The sequence below is a fragment of the Zootoca vivipara genome, chromosome 1, assembly GCF_965207765.1.
Source record: "Zootoca vivipara chromosome 1, rZooViv2.hap1.1, whole genome shotgun sequence".
Classification (NCBI taxonomy): Eukaryota; Metazoa; Chordata; class Lepidosauria; order Squamata; family Lacertidae; genus Zootoca; species Zootoca vivipara.
Window position 1 is genome coordinate 121,370,130 of NC_142582.1, and position 23,649 is coordinate 121,393,778.

Consider the following 23,649-nt stretch of genomic DNA (forward strand, 5'->3'; position numbering starts at 1 on the left):
TTGGAAGGCAAACCTTTGTGCGCCTTGCTGCATTCCTTGGGTACGCAACCCCTCCCCAAGCTAGCCTGCTGCTCTGGGTGCAGTGAATTAAAATGTCCTGCTGCCAGTGTTTCAGTAAGATTCAATTTGACTTTTGTACATGGCATGAGGAACAGTGCCGCCTAGTCCCTCTCCACAGGCAACAAAATACTGCATCTCAGGCGAGCCTGCAAGTAGCAGCTCACATTTTTAAATTTCTTTTGCATGTGGGGAGAGAGCAGTGCAAGCAGAAAACTAGCACAACAGCAAGCAAGCTAGACTAGACCCAGTTTCTCACTGATGGGCTACTTTTTTTCCTGCAGGGAGATGTGTTATTGTTTAATAGGGGAAGGTGTTGTGTGTGTGTCTTTAAATGCCATGCCCACCTACAATCTTAAATTGACCACTCCACTTCAGCCACCTTGGGATTCTATCACCCCACTTGGTAAAATGGGTAGACCTGCTCTCCCAGTAAGCCACCAATAATGCTTTTGCGCAGGGATAAGAAGCTGAGCTGCATACAAGCTAGGCTTTATTTAATAGCCACTTGGTCTGTGGGATCTTGGAAGAGAACAGGTTTATTTCTGCACTGTGAAAAGCTCTACCTGCTAATTGCTCCAGATTAAGGCCACAGCTACATGAGACGGTTGAAAAATTGGCAAGCCTATTTTCACAGGTTGGATTGAGCTCTGAGCAAGCTGCTCCCTTTTTCTAAGCTAGGGTCATAGAATCATAGAGTTGGGGATCATCTAGTCCACCCCCCTGCAATGCAGGAATATGCAGCTGTCCCATAAGAGGATCGAACCTGCAGCCTTGGCTCACTCTAACCAACTGAGCCATCAGATATAAAGGATACTAAAGAGCCTGGTTAGCCTAGTCAACAGAATGCATCACCCTGGACTAGTGGCAATCAAATCCCTGTTCAGCCATGGAAGTCAGTGGGTAATCTTGGGTGCTTTTTCGTGACTTAACCCACCTCACAGGACTGTTGTGGGCAGTGCTTTTTTCTGAAGATACTCAAAAGGTAGGCAGTGCACCTTCCCCCACCAGCAAGGCAATTACTACAACAACTTCATGGTGAGTATCAACACCTTATTTTTCTATCAAACAACAACAACAACAGTTGTGGGGATAAAAGTTAGGGGGAAGAACTGTGTGTAGCAACTGGAACTCCTTGGGGAAAATGCGAGATTTGAAATGTCAAGGAACAGAAGCAATTGTGTAAAGAGGACATTTTAGCTTGTGTAATACATTTTTCCTGTAAGACAGGAGTGCCTGGTGTGCTCTGGTCCATGGGGTCACGAAGATTCGGACACGACTAAACGACTAAAGAACAACAATACATTTTCTGCCAAAAGTGCCTCTACCGTACAACTGTTAAAGGCCGGCAACCCAGTCACCCTAAAATGCATCTTCTTTAAGCGTGATGGGAAACCACACCAGACAAAATTCTCACTTCTGCACAACTGTCAGGGCGCTTCCAGACTGTGGCTATTGAGCAAGTGAGATTTGCATTCTGCAAACTCAGGTTGTGTAGTTTGCAGAGGATAGGGTGCTGTTCCACAACAAACCCGTTTCTAAAAACCGCCCAGACTTTTTTGTGGTTGGAAAGATGCTCTGCAAAGTGTGGAGATAACAGTTGCTTGACACTGTTGTCATACAACATCTCTGCAAACAACTCAAAATGAGTGCTCAGTAAACAGGTCAGCCGGGAGTGACCTTGAAAAGTGCAGAAGTTCTGTTGATGTTCCTTCATAGCGCTCTCTCTCTCTCTCTCTCTCTCTCTCCAGTCTTGAGCTGTAACTTCTATCAGAGTTTCAGGGAAGGTGATACCAATTTGTATGAGGAAGCTAGTGATGGATCAGTGCGTGTGCTGCCTGCTGTAGGAGTGCCAATTTACGGTACTTCCAGTATGATCTGCTTGTATATTTGCAAATAGAACAAATATTATGACAATGCTGTATGTTCCACTGTGATGTTCCTGGAACTTCCCATCATTTTGAGGAAGCGGGAAACATGCGCACAGGGTCTTTTCTCTCCTGATAAGGAATATGCCTCTTTAATAGTGGTGGAAGTTAGTTAGTTGCAGTTCCACCTTTTTTCTTCAAGGAGCTCAAGGTCTTGTCCATTATTCTCCTCCTCTTCATTTAAACCCCCATAACAACCCTGTGAGGTAGGTTAGGCTGAGAAGCAGTATGACTGGCCCAAGGTCACCCAGTGAGCTTCATGATTTAGTAGGGATTTGGATGCTGGTCTCCCAAGTCCTAGTCTAATGCTGTAACCACTATACCATGCTGCTGTTGTTTTTTCAACAGGTGCAGTTTCCCCCAGAACTGCAGCTCATCTTGGTGAATTTTTGCCTGTTGTGCAATCATTTGAGACAGAGGTCCCCAGCTAGTGTATTTAATCTGAGCCCTGGATCTAGTCTCCTAGGTGAACTTCTCCAACAGAAATTGTTCGTGTTTGAGAACCCTGCAAAGCTCCATTAACTTATATACGGCTATAAAGTGCCGAATGTTTGTGGAACTGGTTCCTTGGCCAAGATTTACACAGGGATATAACAATATGCTTTGTCAACAGTACCAATTAATCATTTCCTACCAGTTGCATCTAATGTTACACGGAAACTCAAGCCTAAGTCGGGTGAGATTGCAGATAAGTACGGCTGCAAGACTTCAGCAGAATCAGGCCCAACAGCTTCATATTACTCCAGACCTGGTTTTCAGAAGTGAAATCAAATTGCACACAGTGTTTTGAGTCTGGTTACTTTATTTCAAAGGGAATCCGGACTTTCAGGTCTGTAGAGGCTCCTGTTTTCATTTTTTAAGCCTTGTTTTTTTTTAAAGCACTGATAGTTTTGCCTGGTAGTTTTCCTATTCAAACAGTGATCTGTGATCAATCTGATGACAAAATGACGCAGGGAAGGATGATGATGGTGATAGTAATTCCGCTTCCCTCCCTATTCCTTTTTCATTTAACATCGTGACTTTTTAGATGGCAAGGCTAGGTTGATTTGCTAAGCGCTCGGGATTCATGACTGAATCCATGAACGAATCAATGAATGGGATTAGTGAGGCCGTATGGAGCTATAATGTTGATACTGCTATCATCAGACGCACAGCTCTTCTCTACCACCCACCACTCCATTCTGAGGAGCTGGGAGAAAGCCATATATTTTGAAATTGATTTCTGGAATATTCGCCAACAAAGGTTGTCAGCTGCTGCTTACCGGATATCTGGAGCCATTAGCAAGAGATAAGGCTTATCTTGAGGACTGGAGAGAGCCAGGATCAAATCCCTCCTCAGCCACAGAGAGCTCTCCAGATGACTCTGGGCTGCTTCCTATCGCCATACTGAGCAGCATAGAGGAAGGAGAAAATGTGGGGGGGAGTGATTTTTAGGACATTGTCCTCTGAAAAGAATAATTGTGCTCACTGCTAAGGTATATTGGTTCTAAACCTAGCAGCCTGGGGCACGGGTGGCACTGTGGGTTAAACCACAGAGCCTAGGGCTTGCCGATCAGAAGGTCGGCGGTTCGAATCCCTGTGACGGGGTGAGCTCCCGTTGTTCGGTCCCAGCTCCTGCCAACCTAGCAGTTCAATTCAAAAGCAAGTCAAAGTGCAAGTAGAAAAATAGGTACTGCTCCGGCGGGAAGGTAAACGGCGTTTCCATGCGCTGCTCTGGTTCGCCAGAAGCGGCTTTGTCATGCTGGCCACATGACCTGGAAGCTGTACGCCGGCTCCCTCGGCCAATAACACGAGATGAGTGCCGCAGCCACAGAGTCAGTCACAACTGGACCTAATGGTCAGAGGTCCCTTTACCTTTACTAGCAGTCTATTCAAATCATGGTAGCCATTGTAATGCACACCTGCTGGAATCAGCTCTACTACACAGCTAATAAAAGGTATAAGAGGCCAGTCGTTGTTGTTTTTTTAACCTGGCCACCCTAATTAAAGCCAAAACGAAATAACAATAGCGGAATGCTTAAATGTATACCCTTTATATACCACTTGAAGTCTTGAAGCCTCATAGCCAGTGTTGCTTGGTGCCATTTTGAAAGGTTCAGTCGGCCATCTTTATTCAAAATAGGCTCCTACTGAGACAGAAACCTTGAAATATGCAAAATCTGCTTACGATATCTCAAGGGGTTTCCAAACAGACAAAACAGCTTTCCAAATATATATATAGTAGATAGATAAATCAACAGAAGTCCAACGCTATGACAAAATGGCAGAGGCAGGTCCATATGCATCTGAATACAACCCCCCCCCCAATGAGGGTTGTAACTCTATTCTGTGGACAGAGAGCTGTTGGAGCTTTAAAGTCTTCCTTCGCTCAGCCTTCCCCAACTGGACGCCCTCTAGATGTCTTAGACAACAACTCCCAACCAGCTCAGCAAGTTTTTTTTTTGGGGGGGTGCAGTCCACCACATCTTGAGAGGGCACCAGGTTGGGGAAGGTTGCCTTAGTGCATTTTGATGGGGAAAGGTCTCACTGTTCCCATTCAGCCCCTTAGACAGCAGTCAAAGCAAGGTTGGAGAACCTTTGGTCCCTGCAGAGGTTGCTAGACTCCACTTTTCATCCTCTGGGGTGGGGGCACAGGTTCCCCGCCCCCAAACTAAAGGAAGAGAAGCCTTTCCACTGAAATGTTTTCAAAGGTGTTAATCCCTCATCCAAAATAACTGTGTACAAGAATTGCATTTTTTTTAATGACTTCAGAGCAGGTTCCGATTTCTTCCCTCAAGTCTTAGGCCGTCAAAGGGGAAGCCAAGAATCCCTGCTGTCTTCTTAGCACAACTCCAGCTGAGATAATTCCTCTTAATGCCAGACTTAGAGTTCCCAGTGGGTTATCTTAGGTTACATTTGGCTTGTTCTAGAATTGTCAGGTGACCTCTCCATTTCTTGCTTTCATTTTGCCAACCTTCACCCCCCACCCCAGCCAATGAGCTCACTTTGGTCTCTGATTCTAGATTGTTAATTTTTATCCTGCAAATGCCTTTTCATGACTACTCAAAGCTATCTCTTAACTTTCCTTGCTTCGGTGTCCTTGGCACAAAATAATATTTTTGTGTTTTTATCCCGTAATCCATCCTGTGATCCTCGGATGAAGGATAGTATATAAATTTAATAAATAATAATAATAATAATATTAAATTATTGCCAGCACTTATATCCATGCAGGAAAACGTTCACCTGCTCAATTTCTGGGTTTGAGGTTGCTGTTAAACTTACAGTTTATTTAATATAAATAACTTACTTATTATTTAGGGAAGCTTTTAATATCTGAAGGACTATTGTATTTTAATATTTTGTTGGAAGCTGCCCAGAGTGGCTGGGGAAACCCAGCCAGATGGGCGGGGTATAAATAATAAGTTGTTGTTGTTGTTGTTGTTGTTGTTACTGTTGTTGTTACTACGGGTCAGTGTACAGAAAATCACAATACTTGTTCCAAGCAGTAGCAATGTTATCTTTAACAGTGACACGTCAAACAAGCAGCCGCAGAGAACTACAATAATCCAAAGCCTACCCTCAAAACTCCACTTGCCAGGACTGCAGCTGAGCCCAAGCCACACCAGGGACTAGCACCTTGCAAAATAAACACAAACAGTTCATATTTGATTACAGTATTTGTTTGCTTGTTTACATACCACCCTTCATCCAAGGATCACATTTAAAGCTGCCTGGCATGTGGGGGCAGCTGTGGTTTTCTTACTGGATTATCTGTGGGTTGGGAAAATCCAAATGAAGGGGCGGGGGGTGCAAGCTGTCGTTTTATAGAATCATATAATTGTACATTTGGAAGGGACCACGAGGGCCATCTAGTCCAACCCCCTGCAATGCAGGAATCCATTTGGCCAACGTGGGACCTGAGCCCATGACTCAATGAGATTAAGGGTCTCATGCTCTCCTGTCAACATTGTGTGGATCCCGCAAAAGAGCGAGAGAAGCAGTTTCAAATCCGCATTAAACGTCATTGTGGACAGGCCCTTATAGCTTAATTTCTGCCTTACCACCGTTAGGCAGAGAGCCCTACTAGCTAACGGCCTATAGATATAGCAGCTGGCAGAGTTTTCCTGTCCCAGTATCTTAAAAGATGCTAGAGGTCAATCTGTAACAAAAACCAGCTACTATACAACATCTTCGAGGAACCTGTAGCTAGAGGATACCTGCCTGCTTCCTCTTTCATCAGCCTTTCCCACCTTCCCCTGCGGGTTAATTATCATTGTTGTGCATCAGATTTCTGTGTTTCAAAAAGCAAATAGATTTGGGGGGGCTGTGCCTGGGAGCTTTGCTGAACTGGGACATTGCTTCCCCCGCCCCCAAACTTTCCCGTGTGTTGATAACCGCTCTGGGATAGAAGGTGGCATTAGATATTTCCTCGACTGACCGTATAAGTATCTTGTTGAATTATACAGCAGATGGGTCTGAATTATAGAGCAGGAAGCATGTTTGCAATCAAATATGGAGCCCTCAGATAATTGCTCCAAAGATTTCTAATACGTAGATGGGGGAGAAGCATAGAAGTTTCTCGGGGGCTGTGCTATTCATTTCCCCCAGAGGCTTAATTATAAATGTTATGCAGTGTGCGCTGCAGGTAAGAGGGATTGCTTACATCATGGGTAAGCAAACTAAGGCCCGGGGGCCAGATCCGGCCCAATTGCCTTCTAAATCCGGCCCATGGACAGTCTGGGAATCAGCATGTTTTTACATGAGTAGAATGTGTCCTTTTATTTAAAATGCATCTCTAGGTTATTTGTGAGGCATAGGAATTCGTTCATCCCCCCCCAAAAAAATATAGCTCTCCCCCCCCCAAGGTCTCAGGGACAGCCCCCTGCTGAAAAGGTTTACTGACCCCTGGCTTACATTTCTGAAATGGTGCAGGAGAATCTAAGCACCCTATATCACAGTGCAGTCCTAGATATGTCTACTCAGGAGTAAATTCCACTTCGTTCAATAGGGCTTTCTCCTAGTTTAAGTGTGCACAAGATTGCATTTTACCTAACACCACTTTAGTTACAAAGAAGTGAGGTTTGCTACCTACGTTGCTTGCAGTTTATTTCTTTTGCATTTTTTGGAAGGTTTGTAATTTTCACATTGCATCTATCTGAAGTAGGGAAGTTGTTCTTTACACTTTCCCCCCACCCAAAAAAGGAGAGAGAGGAATTGCACCCCATTGGGCAGAAGAGTCCTGCATTGCAGGGGGTTGGACTAAATGGCCCTTGTGGTCCCCACCAGCCGTATGATTCTATGGTCTTTATGATCACCCAATGCAATATTTAGATCCCGGAATCCGTGAACAAGCCCTCAGATGTCTAAACTAATCCTACCTGCTGATACTGTGTCCTTTTGGTGACCTTACAGTCAAATTCTTTCAGACAAATTATTGCCTTGCACGCACATGTGAAAGAACAGACACTGTTTTCCTGAATGTGGAGATTATTATTTTTTAAAACCACTAGGATTAGAAAATAACGTAATTAGAGGCAACTTTGTTTCCCACATTTCATAGGGACTGTTAAAGCCCAAGGATGGGAGATGTTTCTCTCTGAACTTAAAGGGCAGTTTTCACTGAAATATTTGGCCCAATAAATATTATGAAGTTGCCTGCCCACGAAATAATGAAATCGTTTGCATCTGAGCATTTTCTGTGTTCTTCTAAAATTGCAAATACTTCTAAAATTACATCTGAGTGCTGTCAGAAAGGTGAATTGTTCCTTTGTAGGCTTAACTAGTATATGGCTGCTTCCTTTAAAAAAAAAACTGGCTCTGCTCCTATGCCTTTAACAGAAGCCTGACATGCAGAAATTCAACAGGTGAAGCTTTTCCTGGTACGGAGAGAACATAATGGGGAAAGCTAAACCTGGTTAATTCCTGCATGTCTGGTAACTGTTAAAAGTCCCAGAGCATACCTTCCAACATTTCTCCGGTGGAAACAGGGATGTCCTATATAATAATAATAATAATAATAATAATAATAATAATAATAATAATAATAAATATTTATACCCGGCCTATCTGACTGGGTTGGCCCAGCCTCTCTGGGTGGCTTCCAACATATATAAAAACACAATAAAATATTAAACACTGGGGGGGAACCTTCCCTATACAGCCTTCAAATGTCTTCCAAAGGCTGAACAGTTACTTATCTCCTTGGCTCAGGAGTTGCACAACTCCATACCCTTCAATATTTCTCCGATGAAAATAGAGATATCCTAAGGAAAAGCAGGACATCCCAGGATCAAATCAGAAACGGAGATATATTCTATAAATCCAGGACTGTCCCTGGAAATTATAGACACGTGTCGGGGGGTGGGGAGCAATGGTTGCCAATAGCAGCACTCAAGGGCTCATGTATGTCAGCCAGTACCTTCTATGGCACCCATGAAAGTTCTCAATAAACACCCCCTCAAAAATCCTCAAGCCATGAGAATCTGTGTGCTCTTCCTGCTCAGTTCCTGTTTGCACAGACTCAGCCTTTCCTGCACTGAGAAGCCACCTCCTTTAGTAGTAGTAGTAGTTACTAGTAGTAGTAGTACCGGTAGTAGTAGTAGTAGTAGTGGGATTTTTATTAGGAATGCATTTGCTCCTCTTTTCCCACCCCCTGTACCTGCAAGGGCAATTTTTTATTTTTATTAATACAGCTGTTTTGTGCAAGAGCAGATCTGCTCAAAAGAGCTTTAAAAAAAAACCTTCAGAAATAACCAGTGGGAAAAGGGCAGGCTGAGTCCTTTCTTTTGGGCTGATGTCGGAAACAAAATGGAAGAATATAATTATATAATATAATATAATAATATTTTATTATTTGTACCCCATATGGCCGGGTCTCCCCAGCCACTCTGGGCGGCTTCCAGCAAAGATTAAAATACAATAAAATGTCACAGATTAAAAACTGTGTGTGACAATAGATGCCACCCAGTGACGTGTCACCACAGATATCAAAGAAATATCTTGGATAGCAGCTCCTGGGAAAGACCCCCAGCATGAGACCTTGGGGAACTGTTGCCAGCTGAGGTAGATCTGGGGGAGAACCTGTGGTGTGTTGAACCTTGCAATGGTTGCTGGATTCCAGCTGCCATTGTCCTTGGACATTGGTCGTATTGCCTGTGGACTGATGGGTGTTGGGGTCCAACAACACCTGGAAGACTAGTGGGGTGCCACAGGGTTCTGTTTTGGGCCCACTCTTATTCAACATCTTCATCAATGACTTGGATGATGGGCTTGAGGGCATCCTGAGCAAGTTTGCAGATGACACCAAATTGGGAGGGGTGGCTAATACCCCAGAGGACAGGATCACACTTCAGAATGACCTTAACAGGTTAGACAACTGGGCCAAAGCAAACAAGATGAATTTTAACAGGGAGAAATGTAAAGTACTAGACTTGGGCAAAAAAAAAAATGAAAGGCACAAATACAGGATGGGTGACACCTGGCTTGAGAGCAGTACATGTGAAAAGGATCTAGGAGTCTTGGTAGGCCACAAACTTGACATGAGTCAACAGTGTGATGCAGCAGCTAAAAAAGCCAATGCAATTCTAGGCTGCATCAATAGGAGTATAGCATCTAGATCAAGGGAAGTAATAGTACCACTGTATTCTGCTCTGGTTAGACCTCACCTGGAATACTGTGTCCAGTTCTGGGCACCACAGTTCAAGAAGGATACTGACAAGCTGGAACGTGTCCAAAGGAGGGCAACCAAAATGGTCAAAGGCCTGGAAACAATGCCTTATGAGGAACGGCTTAGGGAGCTGGGTATGTTTAGCCTGGAGAAGAGAAGGTTAAGGGGTGATATGATAGCCATGTTCAAATATATGAAAGGATGTCATATAGAGGAGGGAGAAAGGTTGTTTTCTGCTGCTCCAGGGAAGCGGACCCGGAGCAATGGATTCAAACTACAAGAAAGAAGATTCCACCTAAACATTAGGAAGAACTTCCTGACAGTAAGAGCTGTTCGGCAGTGGAACTTGCTGCCAAGGAGTGTGGTGGAGTCTCCTTCTTTGGAGGTATTTAAGCGGAGGCTTGACAGCCATCTGTCAGGAATGCTTTGATGGTGTTTCCTGCTTGGCAGGGGGTTGGACTGGATGGCCCTTGTGGTCTCTTCCAACTCTATGATTCTATGAAAAAGCCACCCACACAATGCATTTCAGAGCATCAAGGATTGGGTAACATGCAATTTTTTATTGGGTTTTCTTCCACTGTCAGATCAGTAAAATCTGAATTTAGTTGCGGGGAGGGGGGGGGGAGATAAGGACATGTGGGCACCCTGAACACAAAGAAATGCACACCAGCAGCATCAAACCCAGAGTGCGGACAAGCCCTGAGGGTTTGAGGTCTCTACCCACATGTGAGATTTAGCCTCTGGGCAGCCAGTTGCCTAATTGTTTATAAACTAAATCCCATCTAAGTAGTAAAAGCCAAATGATATATTTAGATAGGAGTGTTGTGCCTGGGGTGTGTGTGTGCAAGGCTTCAGTTCAACGCTTGCTCTGAAACGTTGGCCAGGATGCTTTCTGGGAAGCAACCATGTGAGAAAAAAGTTTGTTGCAACATGTCCTTCAATCCCTGGTATTATTACGTTTTGTCTTCTTCAAATGGACTCATTCTCAGCCTGAGTCAGTAGCCTCAAGAATTCCATTGGTATAGAATGATTGTGAAACAGGAAGTGAGATCCACCCCCACCCCCCCATAGAGTGTGAGTGCTTAAGCAAAGGGGAAGAATAGTCAACCTGCATATTTCACTGCAGGCAGTGTGGCACAGTGGTTAGACTTAGGACCAATTTACCCACAAGATCGCTTTATCCTACTTTGAGCGGCCGAATCGACAATACTGCCATTTGCACATAACAAAATATGTATTTTATCAAAGTAATTGATTGATTGATTGATTTATTACGGTTCTTGACCAGCACACATAAATATGCAATACATAAAACAATAAAAGAAAAACAGTAATGATCTAAAAATAGGCAATAAATATAGGTTTTCACAATTGTTTAAAAGAAAACTGATTTTTTACTACTTAGGGAGGTAGACTACAGCAAATAATAACACTGGGTCCTCTGTCAAAGTAATTGTTGAACTGAAACACAGTTAAGAAGAAGTATATTAATAGTGAAACACAGTTAAGAAGAGGTATATTAATAGAGAATAATAGTATATTAATAGTGAATTAATAGTGAAATACAATTAAGAAGTATATTAATAGTGAAATAATTATTAAGCTCTAACTTAAAATGGTTTTTGATTCATAACAAACATTTTGGAAATGTACATCCAGTTTCTTTTTCCTTTAAATTTTTGTTGGGGGCCCCCCCAAGAAAGTGGGGCCCTTAGCTATAGTATGGCTTGTTTAGTTTATCCGTCACTGTGTGTATGCTATAAAGCCTTGCACGCGTGCCTTCGCTTCGTCTCGTTCTGCTTCAGACAAACTGCAGTGGAAATTTAAAAAACAAAAAATGCTGAGGACGGAGGAAGCGAAAAACCGCTCGCTGCATTCAAACCGGGAACTAGGCAAGCTTCTCCCTGGCAGGGAGCCATCGAGGGCGGGGAAGCCGAGGAGCGTCAGCAGCCTGCGACAGCCCGAGAGAAGAGAGAAGAAAGCGGAAAGAGCGACAATAAGAGAAAGGAGGGAAGAAGGAAAAAAAACAACCCACGTGCGCGAATGAGTGAGGTTGTTTATCTGCTCTGATCCTATGCACCCTCCCCGCTTCCTTCTTCCTGTGCGCCCACGTGGGAAGCCGGCAAAGGTAAGGATCTATAAATACACCTGCTGAGATCCTAAAAGGAGCTGGTCGCTGGAAGATTCCGAAAAGCGCAGTCGAAATGCGGAACTCGCGATGGGCGGCCACTTCTTGGGATGGCTTTCAAAGGGGACCGAGCACATTTTCATGGGGGATGAGGCTTGCTTTAGTTTAGTGGCATGATAGCCATTCTGCCCTGCGCCTCTGCAGCTGGAGGAAGCAGTACTGTACTTCAGAATACCACTTGCTGGAAACCAGAGGGTTGCTCCTGTTCCGGGGTCTTTCTCTCTGGGGGTTCCCCCCCCCCAAGAACAGGATGCTGAGCCAGATGGGCTACTACAAGCCTGTTTCCTTGTGTAGTGGAGGGGAAAACAAACAAAAGCTCTGAGTTAAGGGATTGCAAGCCCTTTGCACCCGTAGCCTGGGAAGGGGATCCCCGTTTGAAGGAAATGGTGTGTGTGTGTGTGTGTGAGGCTTCCTCCTGTAATCAGGGTTGGCTATTTGCACCTTGCATTAAAAGCGTGATGATAGCTCTCTAAGCAGGCCGGCTTGCCCCCAAAGAATTATGGGAGCTGTAGTTTGCATACTCTCCCACCATGTCTCCAATGAAAACCGGGACTTCCTATTCCATCATCATCATCAACAACAACAACATCAACATCATCAGTTTAATATTTATACCCCACCCATCTGACTGGGACTCCCTGTTAAAGCATAACTCCATACCCTCCAACATTTCTCCAATGACAATAGGGATGTCCTAAGGCAGGCATAGGCAACCTTGGCTCTCCAGATGTTTTGGAACTACAACTCCCATGATCCCTGACCACTGGTCCTGTTAGCTAGGGATTCATGGGAGTTGTAGTTCCAAAACATCTGGAGAGCCAAGGTTGCCTATGCCTGTCCTAAGGAAAAACAGGGGATGCAGGTGGCGCTGTGGGTTAAACCGCAGAGCCTAGGGCTTGCCGATCAGAAGGTCGGCGGTTCGAATCCCCGCGACGGGGTGAGCTCCCGTTGCTCAGTCCCAGCTCCTGCCAACCTGGCAGTTCAAAAGCACGTCAAAGTGCAAGTAGATAAATAGGTACCGCTGCAAGCGGGAAGGTAAATGGCGTTTCCGTGTGCTGCTCTGGTTCGCCAAAAGCCGCTTTGTCATGGTGGCCACATGACCTGGAAGTTGTATGCTGGCTCCCTCGGCCAATAATGCGAGATGAGCGCTGCAACCCCAGAGTCGGTCACGACTGGACCTAATGGTCAGGGTTCCCTTTACCTTTACCTTTAAGGAAAAATGGACATTCCGGGATCAAATTGGAAACTGGGATGGTTTCTGTAAATCCGGGACTGTCCCTGGAAAATAGAGACACTTGGAGGGTCTGAGTTTGTTGTAGGCCCATGAGGAGGAGGGAACAGCCTGGTACAATTCCCCGGGGCCTCAGAGGCCTAAGCTAGTCAGGGACCCTGCAAGGGGTCTGCCAGACTTGGGCACCTTAAAGATTTTTGCTTTTCCACCCTCTTTACTGCAGTGCAGGGCTGTTACCTTTGGAAGAAAAGAAAGGAAGGGAAAAAACCCCAGCCCTGCACCCATTTCTTTTACAGCAGCCCCTCAAAATCTAGTAGGCAAAGTGTTTTCTGCCACCTGTTTCCATGCATGGAAAAGCTTCACATATCTCACTGATTATGCTTCTCTTAATCATACAGGAGCAAAGCTGTTTTTAAAAAATGTATTTATGCAATTAACAATCCCAGCCCAAAGGTTTCTTCTTGCCACCTGCTCGTCATCTTGTCCTCTCTTTTTTTTTTGCATTTTTCTTTTCCTCTCTTTAAAATCCCATTAGCTTTTAAATTGCAAATGGAAGTTAATCAAATCAGAAGGCAGGATCGCAGCACTTAATTAGCGTTTCGGAATTAACTGCACTTGCCTCTCAATTGCTTTCTAATAGCACAGTGTGTTGGGAGCACAGGATGAAAAAAAAGGATGGCGCCTCCCTCCTTATGATGCAAAGATCAAATTTGCATTGACCGTAATCTTATTAATTATTAGGCTGAGAACTGGATGCAGAGTGATATTTTGAGTGTTAAGTTTTCAGAATGCTTTTTTGAGCCTGTTCTTCAGAGCTTAACGAGGCCTTGAGAGTATCCTGTCTACTAATAATAAGCACATTCTCTGAACACCTATCCTTTTTTTTTTAAAGAGATTTTTATTAATTTTTCAAACAAGAAATACACAAACAAGACATATAATATAACACTATCCCTTCATTTTCCCTCCACCCACCGGTCCACTTCTGCCACCAGTAGGGCCCGTGTGCTTTAGGAAACAAAGGGGTCCAATTGTGAGTTGAGTTCTGCTTCCCCCCTCCCTCCTCCCTCCATATCCCCCCCCTGCCACTGAGAGAACAGGGAGGAAGGAGTTATGGGGATCTGCATCCCCCAACTCTTTCATAATCATATTAATAAACCTAGAAAAAAAGAGAAAGAAAGAAAGGAAAGAAGGGGAAAAAAACAAAAAGAAAAAGAAAATTGGGAAGAGTTCAAACTTCCCAGTTCTTATTATTTTGACATCTTAATTGCGACTCCCTCGGTTGTCTTCCTCATGGTTTTCCTTGCAAATTCTAATTACTTGTGGCGAATTTTCCAACTCAGCTTCAAATCTTAATCTTATAATATTAACTCAATCCTCCTCCTTTTTCATGCTGCCCTCCCACAGGTCCCCTCCTGCCACAAGAGGTGCCTGCAGGGTACAGCACTTCCAAGGTTCCATTTCCTCCTCACCCCTCTGGGCACCCCCTGCCACTGAGTGCCTCAGAGTAAGGAGAGGGGGGCAGGCAGCTTTCTGCCTAAACACCTCACTTAACCTGCAATAATTTACAGTAACTTAAAACTTCTTTCCAAGCCATTCTTATACTCCCTTAAGGAAACATAACACTTTTTTCCCTTTCTTTTTTACATTCCATCTCCTCTCCCTAAGTCTTTTCCCCCCCAATTGGTTCAGCATTTCCATTGTCATGCCAAGATTTCGAAGACCGTCTTTCAGAAACCAAAACAATACCTTTTAACTAAAGTTTTTACCCCACACCCATTCTTTCCCAAGTCCATCTCCAGGCCTTTGCCCCCCCCTGCCCCTGTCCTTCCCATCCCTCAAACACCCCACTCCACATTTTAACCCCTCCAGGATCTTCAAATCCATTAAACTTTAAGTCCCTTAGTCTCTCATCTTCTTGTTCTGGTTGTTTTTCTTCCTTTTGGAAGTCATATTTTGCTTCATCCCAAACAAAATTGTCACAGTCCAAGTCCTCTTCCGATTGTTTCTCCTCACACACAGTCTCAGAATCAGCAGTCTCCAAATTTAAATTTAAATTATCCTCTAAGTCAGGGGTCCCCAGACTTACCGGGCTTTGGGCCGGTTCCCACCGCGCCGATCGCGCGGCGGGCCGGAGGGCGGGGGAGTGCGCGCCCATGCGCATGCGCACGGGCGCTTACTGGTGTGACGGCACGCTTCCAGGCCGGAAAAAGCGCCGGAAATCGTTTGTGTGCATGCGTATAGGCCTCCCCCGACCCGGAAGTGCACCAGAAATGACCTCTTCTGGGTCGGGAGAGGCCCATACGCATGCGCACAAAGGATTTTCGGCGCTTTTTTCCGACCTGGAAGAGCGCCGCCGCGCTGCGCGCCGTAAGAGCGGGCGGCGGCGGCGAGCGGCGGAGGTCGTCGCGGGCTGGATTTGGAGCCCAATTGGGCCGCATCCGGCCCCCGGGCCGTAGTTTGGGGACCCTGCTCTAAGTCCTGGACTTGGACTTCAATCTCAACTGGTGGTAAGTTGGGATGATGCCATTCCTTGTAGAAATCTTCCCATGACAGCAAGTAGTTCAGTACAGTCTCCTGGAAGGCTCGAGACAGCTTTGTTTTCATACCTCTCGTAACCGCAGATAAACAGGGGGTAGGGAACAATGGGTACTGGAAAATTCCTCTCTCAGACGATCGACTCCATTTTGGCTGTTCTTTTTCTTGATTCTTAACTCAGTCCCAAATCCATTCTTACTTCCAATTTAAATAGTTCTTTCACTTTTACCAACAATTTTTCCTGTTCACAGCAATACAATCAATCCACCCGGTCTTTTGACAGTTTGACAGCTTTTGACAGCTGTCAAAACACTTTTCCCCTTAATGCCGCTGTACCTCAAGGAGTGCCGGACTCGGGGGCTGAGATGGTTCCAAAAAGTCTTTTTTCCCTCTCGGGACCACAGTTTCAAATTCTTTCGTTATTCAGCTTTGGATTTTTTTTTCCAAACGCCTCCCAGTTTCCCATTAGGAAGAGACCGGCTTCCGTTTCTTTAAGTCTCTCCTATTTTCCAATCAGCAAATTTAGGATCCCGATCAAAGTTCCACTTACTTCTTTAGGAATCTTTAGTATCAAATCGGAAGAATCCGCCGCTTGCTGGGTCAGGACTCGGAGCTTCGCTTCCCGGAGGTAAGATGTGGCCCAAAATGGCTCCCGCGGTTCAACCCCACCGGCTCACGATCGCTCTATTGAGCTCTCGGGCGGCGGGGGATCCGCCAAACGGAGCAGCCGCTGGACGCCTAAGTCATCGGAACTCTCGATCCGATGCTTTTACGGGGAGTCCGCTCGCTCTGCGGACTTCCCCCCCCTCCGAGAAGCCAGGGACCTCGGCACGCGAAGTCCCTGCGTCCTTCTCACTGCCGCGACGAACCGGAAGTCCTGAACACCTATCCTTTGGTTGCTAAAACTATACCATCCATGCATGAGAGGATGCAGGAATCAGCAGAGTTGGGGGAACGCCAGTGTTTTCAGGTCATGGAATGGGTTTGGGGGAGGCAGAAAACCAAGGAGGGAGGAGAAAATAGAATGGAAAAGGGCCTGGCCAGCTGGCCGGCCAACTAAAACCTTGGAACAGCATTCCACATTGCAACAACCTGTTGCAGGTTTCACCTGTACAAGATACCGAGAGTGCAAAGGGATTTTTCTGAACACTTAATTGACAGCAGCTCTGGTCGTATCTTGGAGTAGGTGTCATGTTTCCTGGGTCATGCAAACAAGAACTCAGTTGGGGCTTTCCAGACTTGGGTCTCCAGCTGTTTTTTTGGACTACAACTCCCATCATCCCTAGCTAGCAGGCAGGGCCAGAGGTCAGGGATGATGGGAACTGTAGTCCAAAAACAGCTGGAGACCCAAGTTTGAAAAAGCCCTGAACTAAGTGATGCATATTGGGGCAAAAATAAAGAAATCTTAACTTTACTGTTGACTACTGTGAGAACAGGTTGCTGGGCTCAACAAGCTTATGGCCTGATCCAATAGCGCTCCTCTTATACCCTAGGGTAGGCAGGTTCAATATACATTGTTGTTGTTATCAGGAGGGGGTGGACTCTCCTTCCTTGGAGCTTTTTCAGCAGGGTTCGGATGGCCATCTGTCATGGATGCTTTAGCTCAGATTCCTCAATGCAGGGAGCTGGACTAGATGACCCTTGGGTCCCTTCCAACTCTAATATTCTATTATTATTATTTTTCTCTACCATCCTTCACCTGGTGATCACAAGGCGGCTTATAGTATAAATCTAAATGCATACGTAATAATAAGTTATTTTTTTTTTAATTTTAAGCACTATCAATTGGATCAAGACATGCTGCAGGCCTGAATGCTTGCGATATGCTTTGCAATGAGATATTTTGTTAAGCCTGTCTTATAAATCCGTTAGTACTTGGAATGCTTACCTGTCCAGTGTGTGTGTGTGTGTTTGAGAAGGAGCTCTCTCAGCCCTTCTAATCCATGAGGGATGTGGTTTATTTATATACTGCCCTCTTAGAACTCATATCCCTGTTGGATGAGAGTTGAGTTGCTATGGTCCCTGTCCTTTCGAGATCTCTGCTCCTCTGGGATACATTTGAAGTTGCCCACTTAACAGTGAGCCTAGGAATCTGTTAACTCCTATTTGTGATAAATGGGGGGGGGGGGCTGTGCTTTGAGCAGAACTGGTTGCCCAAGATTGCTGCTTCTGAGAACCATGCCCGTTCCTCATATTTGGAATCACAACTGTGATGAAGGGAGACTGGGATTTAATTAAGGCTACAACCTGAAATAGCTTTTGGACTATCTCAGATATCTGTGCCTATCACCAGTAGACAGTCTGCTAAGCCAACCCGGTGCATTGTTATGTCTGCCATATTTAGACTGGAAATCTATCGCTATTATTTCTATTGTTATTATTTATTTCATAAATAATGAAGGCCTCGTAGAAGAGGAACGTTTTCATCTGGAGCCTAAAGATATATAATGAAGGCACAAGGCGGGCCTCACTGGGGAGAGCATCCCACAAGTGGTCGAAAGAGGGAAATCTTCAACAGGCACCCAAAAGACAATGGGGAAGGCACCTGTCTGATTTATGGTGGGAGTGGGTTCCAAAGGGATGCCACACCAGAGGCCCGAAAGATTGCAAGGGGTTAGATTAGATGATCCTCATGGTCCCTTCCAACTCTACAATTCTTTGATTCCATGTGGAATTGACCTCATGATAGGACGGTATTTAAAGGTGGTCCTTCATCCAGGGGAACAAGAGGCATTGTCTGATTTCAGGGATGCGTTCCAGCCAGGCAAAAACCAATCAGGGTGCAAAACAGGAACAGAGAGCGGATGTGGCCCAGGGAGAGTTTTGAGGGCCGGATTCCCAGTCCTGGAAGGACGCATTTGGCCCCCGAGCATGAACCTTGCCATCCCCCAAAGTGTAGACATTGGAGGCAGGAATGGGCACATAGGGGGGGAAATAAACAATCTGTGTGTTCCCTTCTTCCTTAGCTCCAGCTAACCTGCCAGCCACAAGACTATCGCGATGAGTTTTATTGACTACAGGCAGACGATAAAGGATGGGGACACGGCCATCGTCTTCTTGGGCCACGAGTCCATGTTTCCGGTGAAGGTGCAGCATGGCGGTAAAACCCAGACGAAGTACGGTGTCATCAGGCATTCCGCCGACCTCATAGGCAAGCAGTATGGCTCCAAGGTGACCTGCAGCAAAGGAGGCTGGGTATATATTCTTCACCCGACTCCCGAGCTGTGGACTCAGAACCTCCCCCACCGGACGCAGATCTTGTATTCGACGGACATCTCTCTCATCACCATGATGCTCGAGCTGAAGCCGGGGTCCGTTGTCTGTGAATCAGGTAATGGTTCTTGTTGCATGGCATTTAATAATGGCAATTGGGATTACTCTCTCGGGGGCGGGGGGGTGTATTGCTATTGTTATTACTATATCCATTGCATGGCCTTAAAATTACTCATTTCATTACAGTGGAACCTCGGTTTACGAACACAATAAGGTTCCAGAAGTCTGTTCATAAACCGAAGTGTTCGTAAACCGAAGTGAACTTTCCCATTGAAAGTAATGGGAAGTTGATTAATCCGTTCTAGACGAGGAAAAACACCCCCTAGAACGGATTAACCGCTTTGCTCCGATGCCTTCGCGGAGGCTGGGGAGCGTTTCTGCGACTGGGCTGCAGCCGCGAAAGCGGTCCCCGGCCTCCGCAAAGATATCGGAGCAAAGCCCCAGCCTCCGGAAGGCATCGGAGCTGGGACTTCGCTCCGATGCCTTTGCGGAGGTGGTCCCCGGCCTCCGCAAAGGCATCAGAGCGAAGTCCCGGCTCCGATGCCTTCCGGAGGCCGGGGAGCGTTTCCGCGACTGGGCTGTGCAGCCGCGAAAGCAGTCCCCGGCTACCGGAAGCCGGGGACCGCTTTCGCGGCTGCACAGCCCAGTCGCGGAAACGCTCCCCGGCCTCTGGAAGGCATCGGAGCGAAGTCCCGGCTCCGATGCCTTCCAGAGGCTGGGGAGCGTCGCGAAAGTGCTCCCCGGCCTCCGCAAAGACATCGGAGCGGGGCCTCCGCAAAGGCATCGGAGCGAAGTCCCGGCTCCGATGCCTTCCGGAGGCCGGGGAGCGTTTCCGCGACTGGGCTGTGCAGCCGCGAAAGCGGTCCCCGGCAACCGGAAGCCAGGGACCCCTTTCGCAGCTGCACAGCCCAGTCGCGGAAACGCTCCCCGGCCTCCGGAAGGCATCGGAGCCGGGACTTCGCTCCGATGCCTTTGCGGAGGCTGGGGAGCCGCGAAAGCGGTCCCCGGCCTCCGCAAAGGCATCGGAGCGAAGTCCCGGCTCCGATGCCTTCTGGAGGCTGGGGCTTTGCTCTGATGCCTTTGCGGAGGCCGGGGACCGCTTTCGCGGCTGCAGCCCAGTCGCGGAAACGCTCCCCGGCCTCCGCAGAGGCATCGGAGCGAAGCCCAGCCTCCCCGAAGGTATCCGACGCTCCGATGCCTTTGGGGAGGTTTGGCCTTCGCTCCGATGCCTTCGGGCCTCCAGGAGGCATCGGAGCGAAGGCCCGGCCTCCCCGAAGGCATCGGACGCTCAGTAGACCTCCGGCACCTCGGTTTACTAACTTCCGGGTTAGGATAGTTCGTAAACCGAAAGTTCGTAAACCGAGGTGTTCGTAAACCGAGGTACCACTGTACTACTGTTTTCACCGGGGAAATTCCTCTTGCACGTATTGTTATTCCTGGTACTATTACTGTGTCTGCAGCACAGTCATTCAAAAACTTCTGATCCAAAAGGAATCGTAGAGCTGGAAGAGACCCCGAGGGTCATGGCACCCTGGCTTTTGAAGGGGGCTTATTATTTTTGGGTGGGTGGGGGGGACCTCATACACTTCAGTGGGTGCATTTCTTCCTGTCCAGCTTAGAATCTAGCATGTTGCTATCTTGATCTTTGTGGTTTGGGGGACACGCAAAGGAGCAGGACCCCCAAATCCTCCCCCCCCAAGCATCCTCTCTTTGCTGCTGTGGTGTGCAGCGCAACTGTGGGAAGATTGGGAAGACTGAACTAGCCGAGGAAAACAGCTGCCCTCCATCTCAATGTGCAAAAGGGTCCATTGAACGGCTTAGGGAGCTGGGTATGTTTAGCCTGGAGAAGAGAAGGTTAAGGGGTGATTTGATAGCCATGTTCAAATATATAAAAGGGTGTCATATAGAGGAGGGAGAAAGGTTGTTTTCTGCTGCTCCAGAGAAGCGGACACGGAGCAATGGATTCAAACTACAAGAAAGAAGATTCCACCTAAACATTAGGAAGAACTTCCTGACAGTAAGAGCTGTTCGGCGGTGGAATTTGCTACCATGGAGTGTGGTGGAGTCTCCTTCTTTGGAGGTCTTTAAGCAAAGGCTTGACAGGCATATGTCAGGAATGCTTTGATGGTGTTTCCTGCTTGGCAGGGGGTTGGACTGGATGGCCCTTGTGGTCTCTTCCAACTCTATGATTTTATGATTCTATGAGTTGAGGTATCTCTGTATGTGTGCATTGCGGCGATCAGATGCCCTATGCTAAAATGACATCATCATAGGCGCCATGGTATGGAATGAATAAGTAGCTGTGCTTAAGTTGATGTGGGTATGCATTTAATAGCAAGTCTATTCTTCAAGACCCAGGGAAAGGATTCTAAGACTAAGCACTGGAATAGCATTCAAATCAAACTCGTTGAAATTTTGCTGTTCTTTTGCAACTTGGCTTTTCAGCCCCCGAAGGCTTAGAGATGGGTCTAGCAGGTGCTCAGGGTTGGTCTTTGGCAGGCCCTCTGTGGGAGAGAGTTCCACCCAGGGGAGGGCGGCCCCTGAGGACACCCCTCCCCACACTCTCGCTGCCCAGTGTGCTCACGTCCCATGCACCATGGTGTCAGAAAACAAGCGAAAGCCTGTGACTCTCGAGCGAAAGCAATATTGTTATGATTGCACAAGCTTTTGGCAGGCGTCTGGGCATGACAGTATCTTTCTTGGACGGCCGAAATGCCATCTGTCATCCTGTTTCCTTCTTCAGCAGGATGTTTCTCCCCGCTTCCATGTGGGAAACTCGCACTGCCGGTAAACAGCTCCAGGGACTGAGTTGATGCTTTGAACTTTGCGCTAGAAATCGCTAGGAGTCTTTCGGTCATGCTTTAGTCTTATTAGCCTCTTCAGGTAAGGCCTCACCTGCAACCTGCGTTTAAAGCAGCATTGTGCCACTTTAAATAGTCATAGCGTCCCCCCAAGAATCTTGGCAACTTTAGTTTAAGGGTGCTGGGAGTTGTTGGGAGGCTACTGTTCCCCTCACAGAGCTGTGGTTCCCAGCATTCCCTGGGAAGAGGGAATGACTACTCAACCATTTTGAGAATTTTAGCTTTGTGAGGGGAATAGGGGTGCCCTAGCGACTCTCAGCACCCTTAACAAACTGCAGCCCCCAGAATTATTTGGGGGAAACCATGGAAACCAAAGATGGCAGGATACTGCTTTCAGTGTATAGTGCAGATGGAGCTTAAGTTTAGGGCTGGGAAATCCAAGATGGCAGCTTCAGTAGCACAGAGAGCCAGGCTAGATTGTACATTCGGGATTGTATATAGGTGCTCTATTGGTAGGCCTGTGGCGATCAAGAACCTTCTTGCACAATACATTTAAAGCAGAAGTACACCACATTAAACAATCATTAGCTTTATTAAAACAACAAAAATGATGTTGGTAGGGCTTGGCGATATCTGGTTTTCAACACTGTAAAATATCACCAGCTAAACATTGTGATGTACCTGTAAGGGGGAGGGCTTATAGGGAACAGCCCCCCCCCCTCATCAGGTCGAGTTCCTCTCAGAGCAGTAACTCCAGTAGCGGATCAGATTACAGGAGTCAGGAAGTAGAGAGGGAGGGAAGAGGCTCTAACAGCATGAAAGAGCCTCAACACCGAGTAGAGAAGGAGGCAGCTGGGGAGGAAATGACGGGAGAGCAGTCAGAAGGACGGCCCTTCCCCCGACACCTGAATTGAGGCGCACGGCACCCCGTAGGGCAAGAGGGAGGCGCTTTGGGGTTCCCAAGCTGTTATGTTGGGCGCGAAACAGAAAGAAGCCATTGCGAGGTTCTGCCTTGGACTAAGCAGACATGTTTTCCAGACTCTTTGCACTGTAAATAGAATGCACAATAAAAACACCTTAAAGACAAGCAGGTGTGGAGCGTGGTTACACAAGAGTAGCCACAAGAACCTCTGACAGTACCCTTATACTGTATCATGGTGTCTGAAATAAGGGTGGAACTCTGTAAAGGCAAACACATGTTGGCTTTCCTCAGCTCTCCCAAATGTGGCACTTGCAGGGGGTATCTCAAATTTGTTACTCCAGCTGTTGGTGTCTTCAGCTCTTTCAACACCTGCTGGATTTCTGCCTGATCCCCTACACTAGCTTTAAAGAGCGGATACCCAGCTCTCATGGGTACTTGCTAGTTCCTGCAGGAAGCAAGATGGAGCCACGGGGGGGGGGGGGTCTGAGGAGGCGGTGAACTTTTGCAACCAATTCTTGTTGTATTATCCTTGCTTTGAAGCTAGGGAAGCTGCCTTATACCGAGTCGAACCGTTTGTCCCATCTGTCTCAGTGTTGTCTACTCTGGTTGGCAGCAGTTCTCCAGGGTTTCTGACAGGTTGCCGTACCAGCCTTGCCTGGAGATGCCTGGGAGTTGAATCTGAGACCTTCTGCATTCAAAGCAGCGATCTTTTCACCTGGGATTGTGGTTACGGCAGGTGGCACATGGGAGAAGCTTTGCCGTGTTTGCTCCTGGCTACTAGAGGGCAAGCGGCCCTCATTTCGACCTCTGCTAAAGAATTATGCCATAACGAAATAATGAAAAAGGTCAGCCATCACTTCCACAGTGGCACCCTTGGTTTCATGGAATGTTAACTGGTGTGCATGTGCATGCTAAGAGAAGGGGCTGCAGGTTCTGATTTGCCAGCATAAAGTCTTGAGTTCGATTCTGAGAATCTCCAGTTAAGGCTGGGAGAAGACACTTGTCTGAGCCCTAGAGAGCCACTGCTAGTCAGTGTACCCCATAATAATAATAATAATAATAA

At 46.8% G+C, this 23,649-nt stretch overlaps 1 protein-coding gene across 3 annotated transcripts in view; it reads left to right on the forward strand.

The window, feature by feature from the left end:
- The window catches only part of TRMT61A (tRNA methyltransferase 61A), a 74,670-nt gene that overhangs the window by 1,162 nt on the left and 49,859 nt on the right, over positions 1–23,649 (forward strand). The window contains exons 1-2 of one of the 3 annotated variants that reach the window (XM_088655697.1): positions 245–1,095; positions 18,557–18,921. In XM_088655697.1, coding sequence (XP_088511823.1) covers positions 18,591–18,921 — 331 coding nt within the window. In that variant the 5' untranslated portion in view covers positions 245–1,095; positions 18,557–18,590. Of the gene's footprint in view, positions 1–244; positions 1,096–11,577; positions 11,762–18,556; positions 18,922–23,649 lie in introns of those variants that run through there. The other 2 variants (XM_035105243.3, XM_088655698.1) reach the window with 2 other exon arrangements.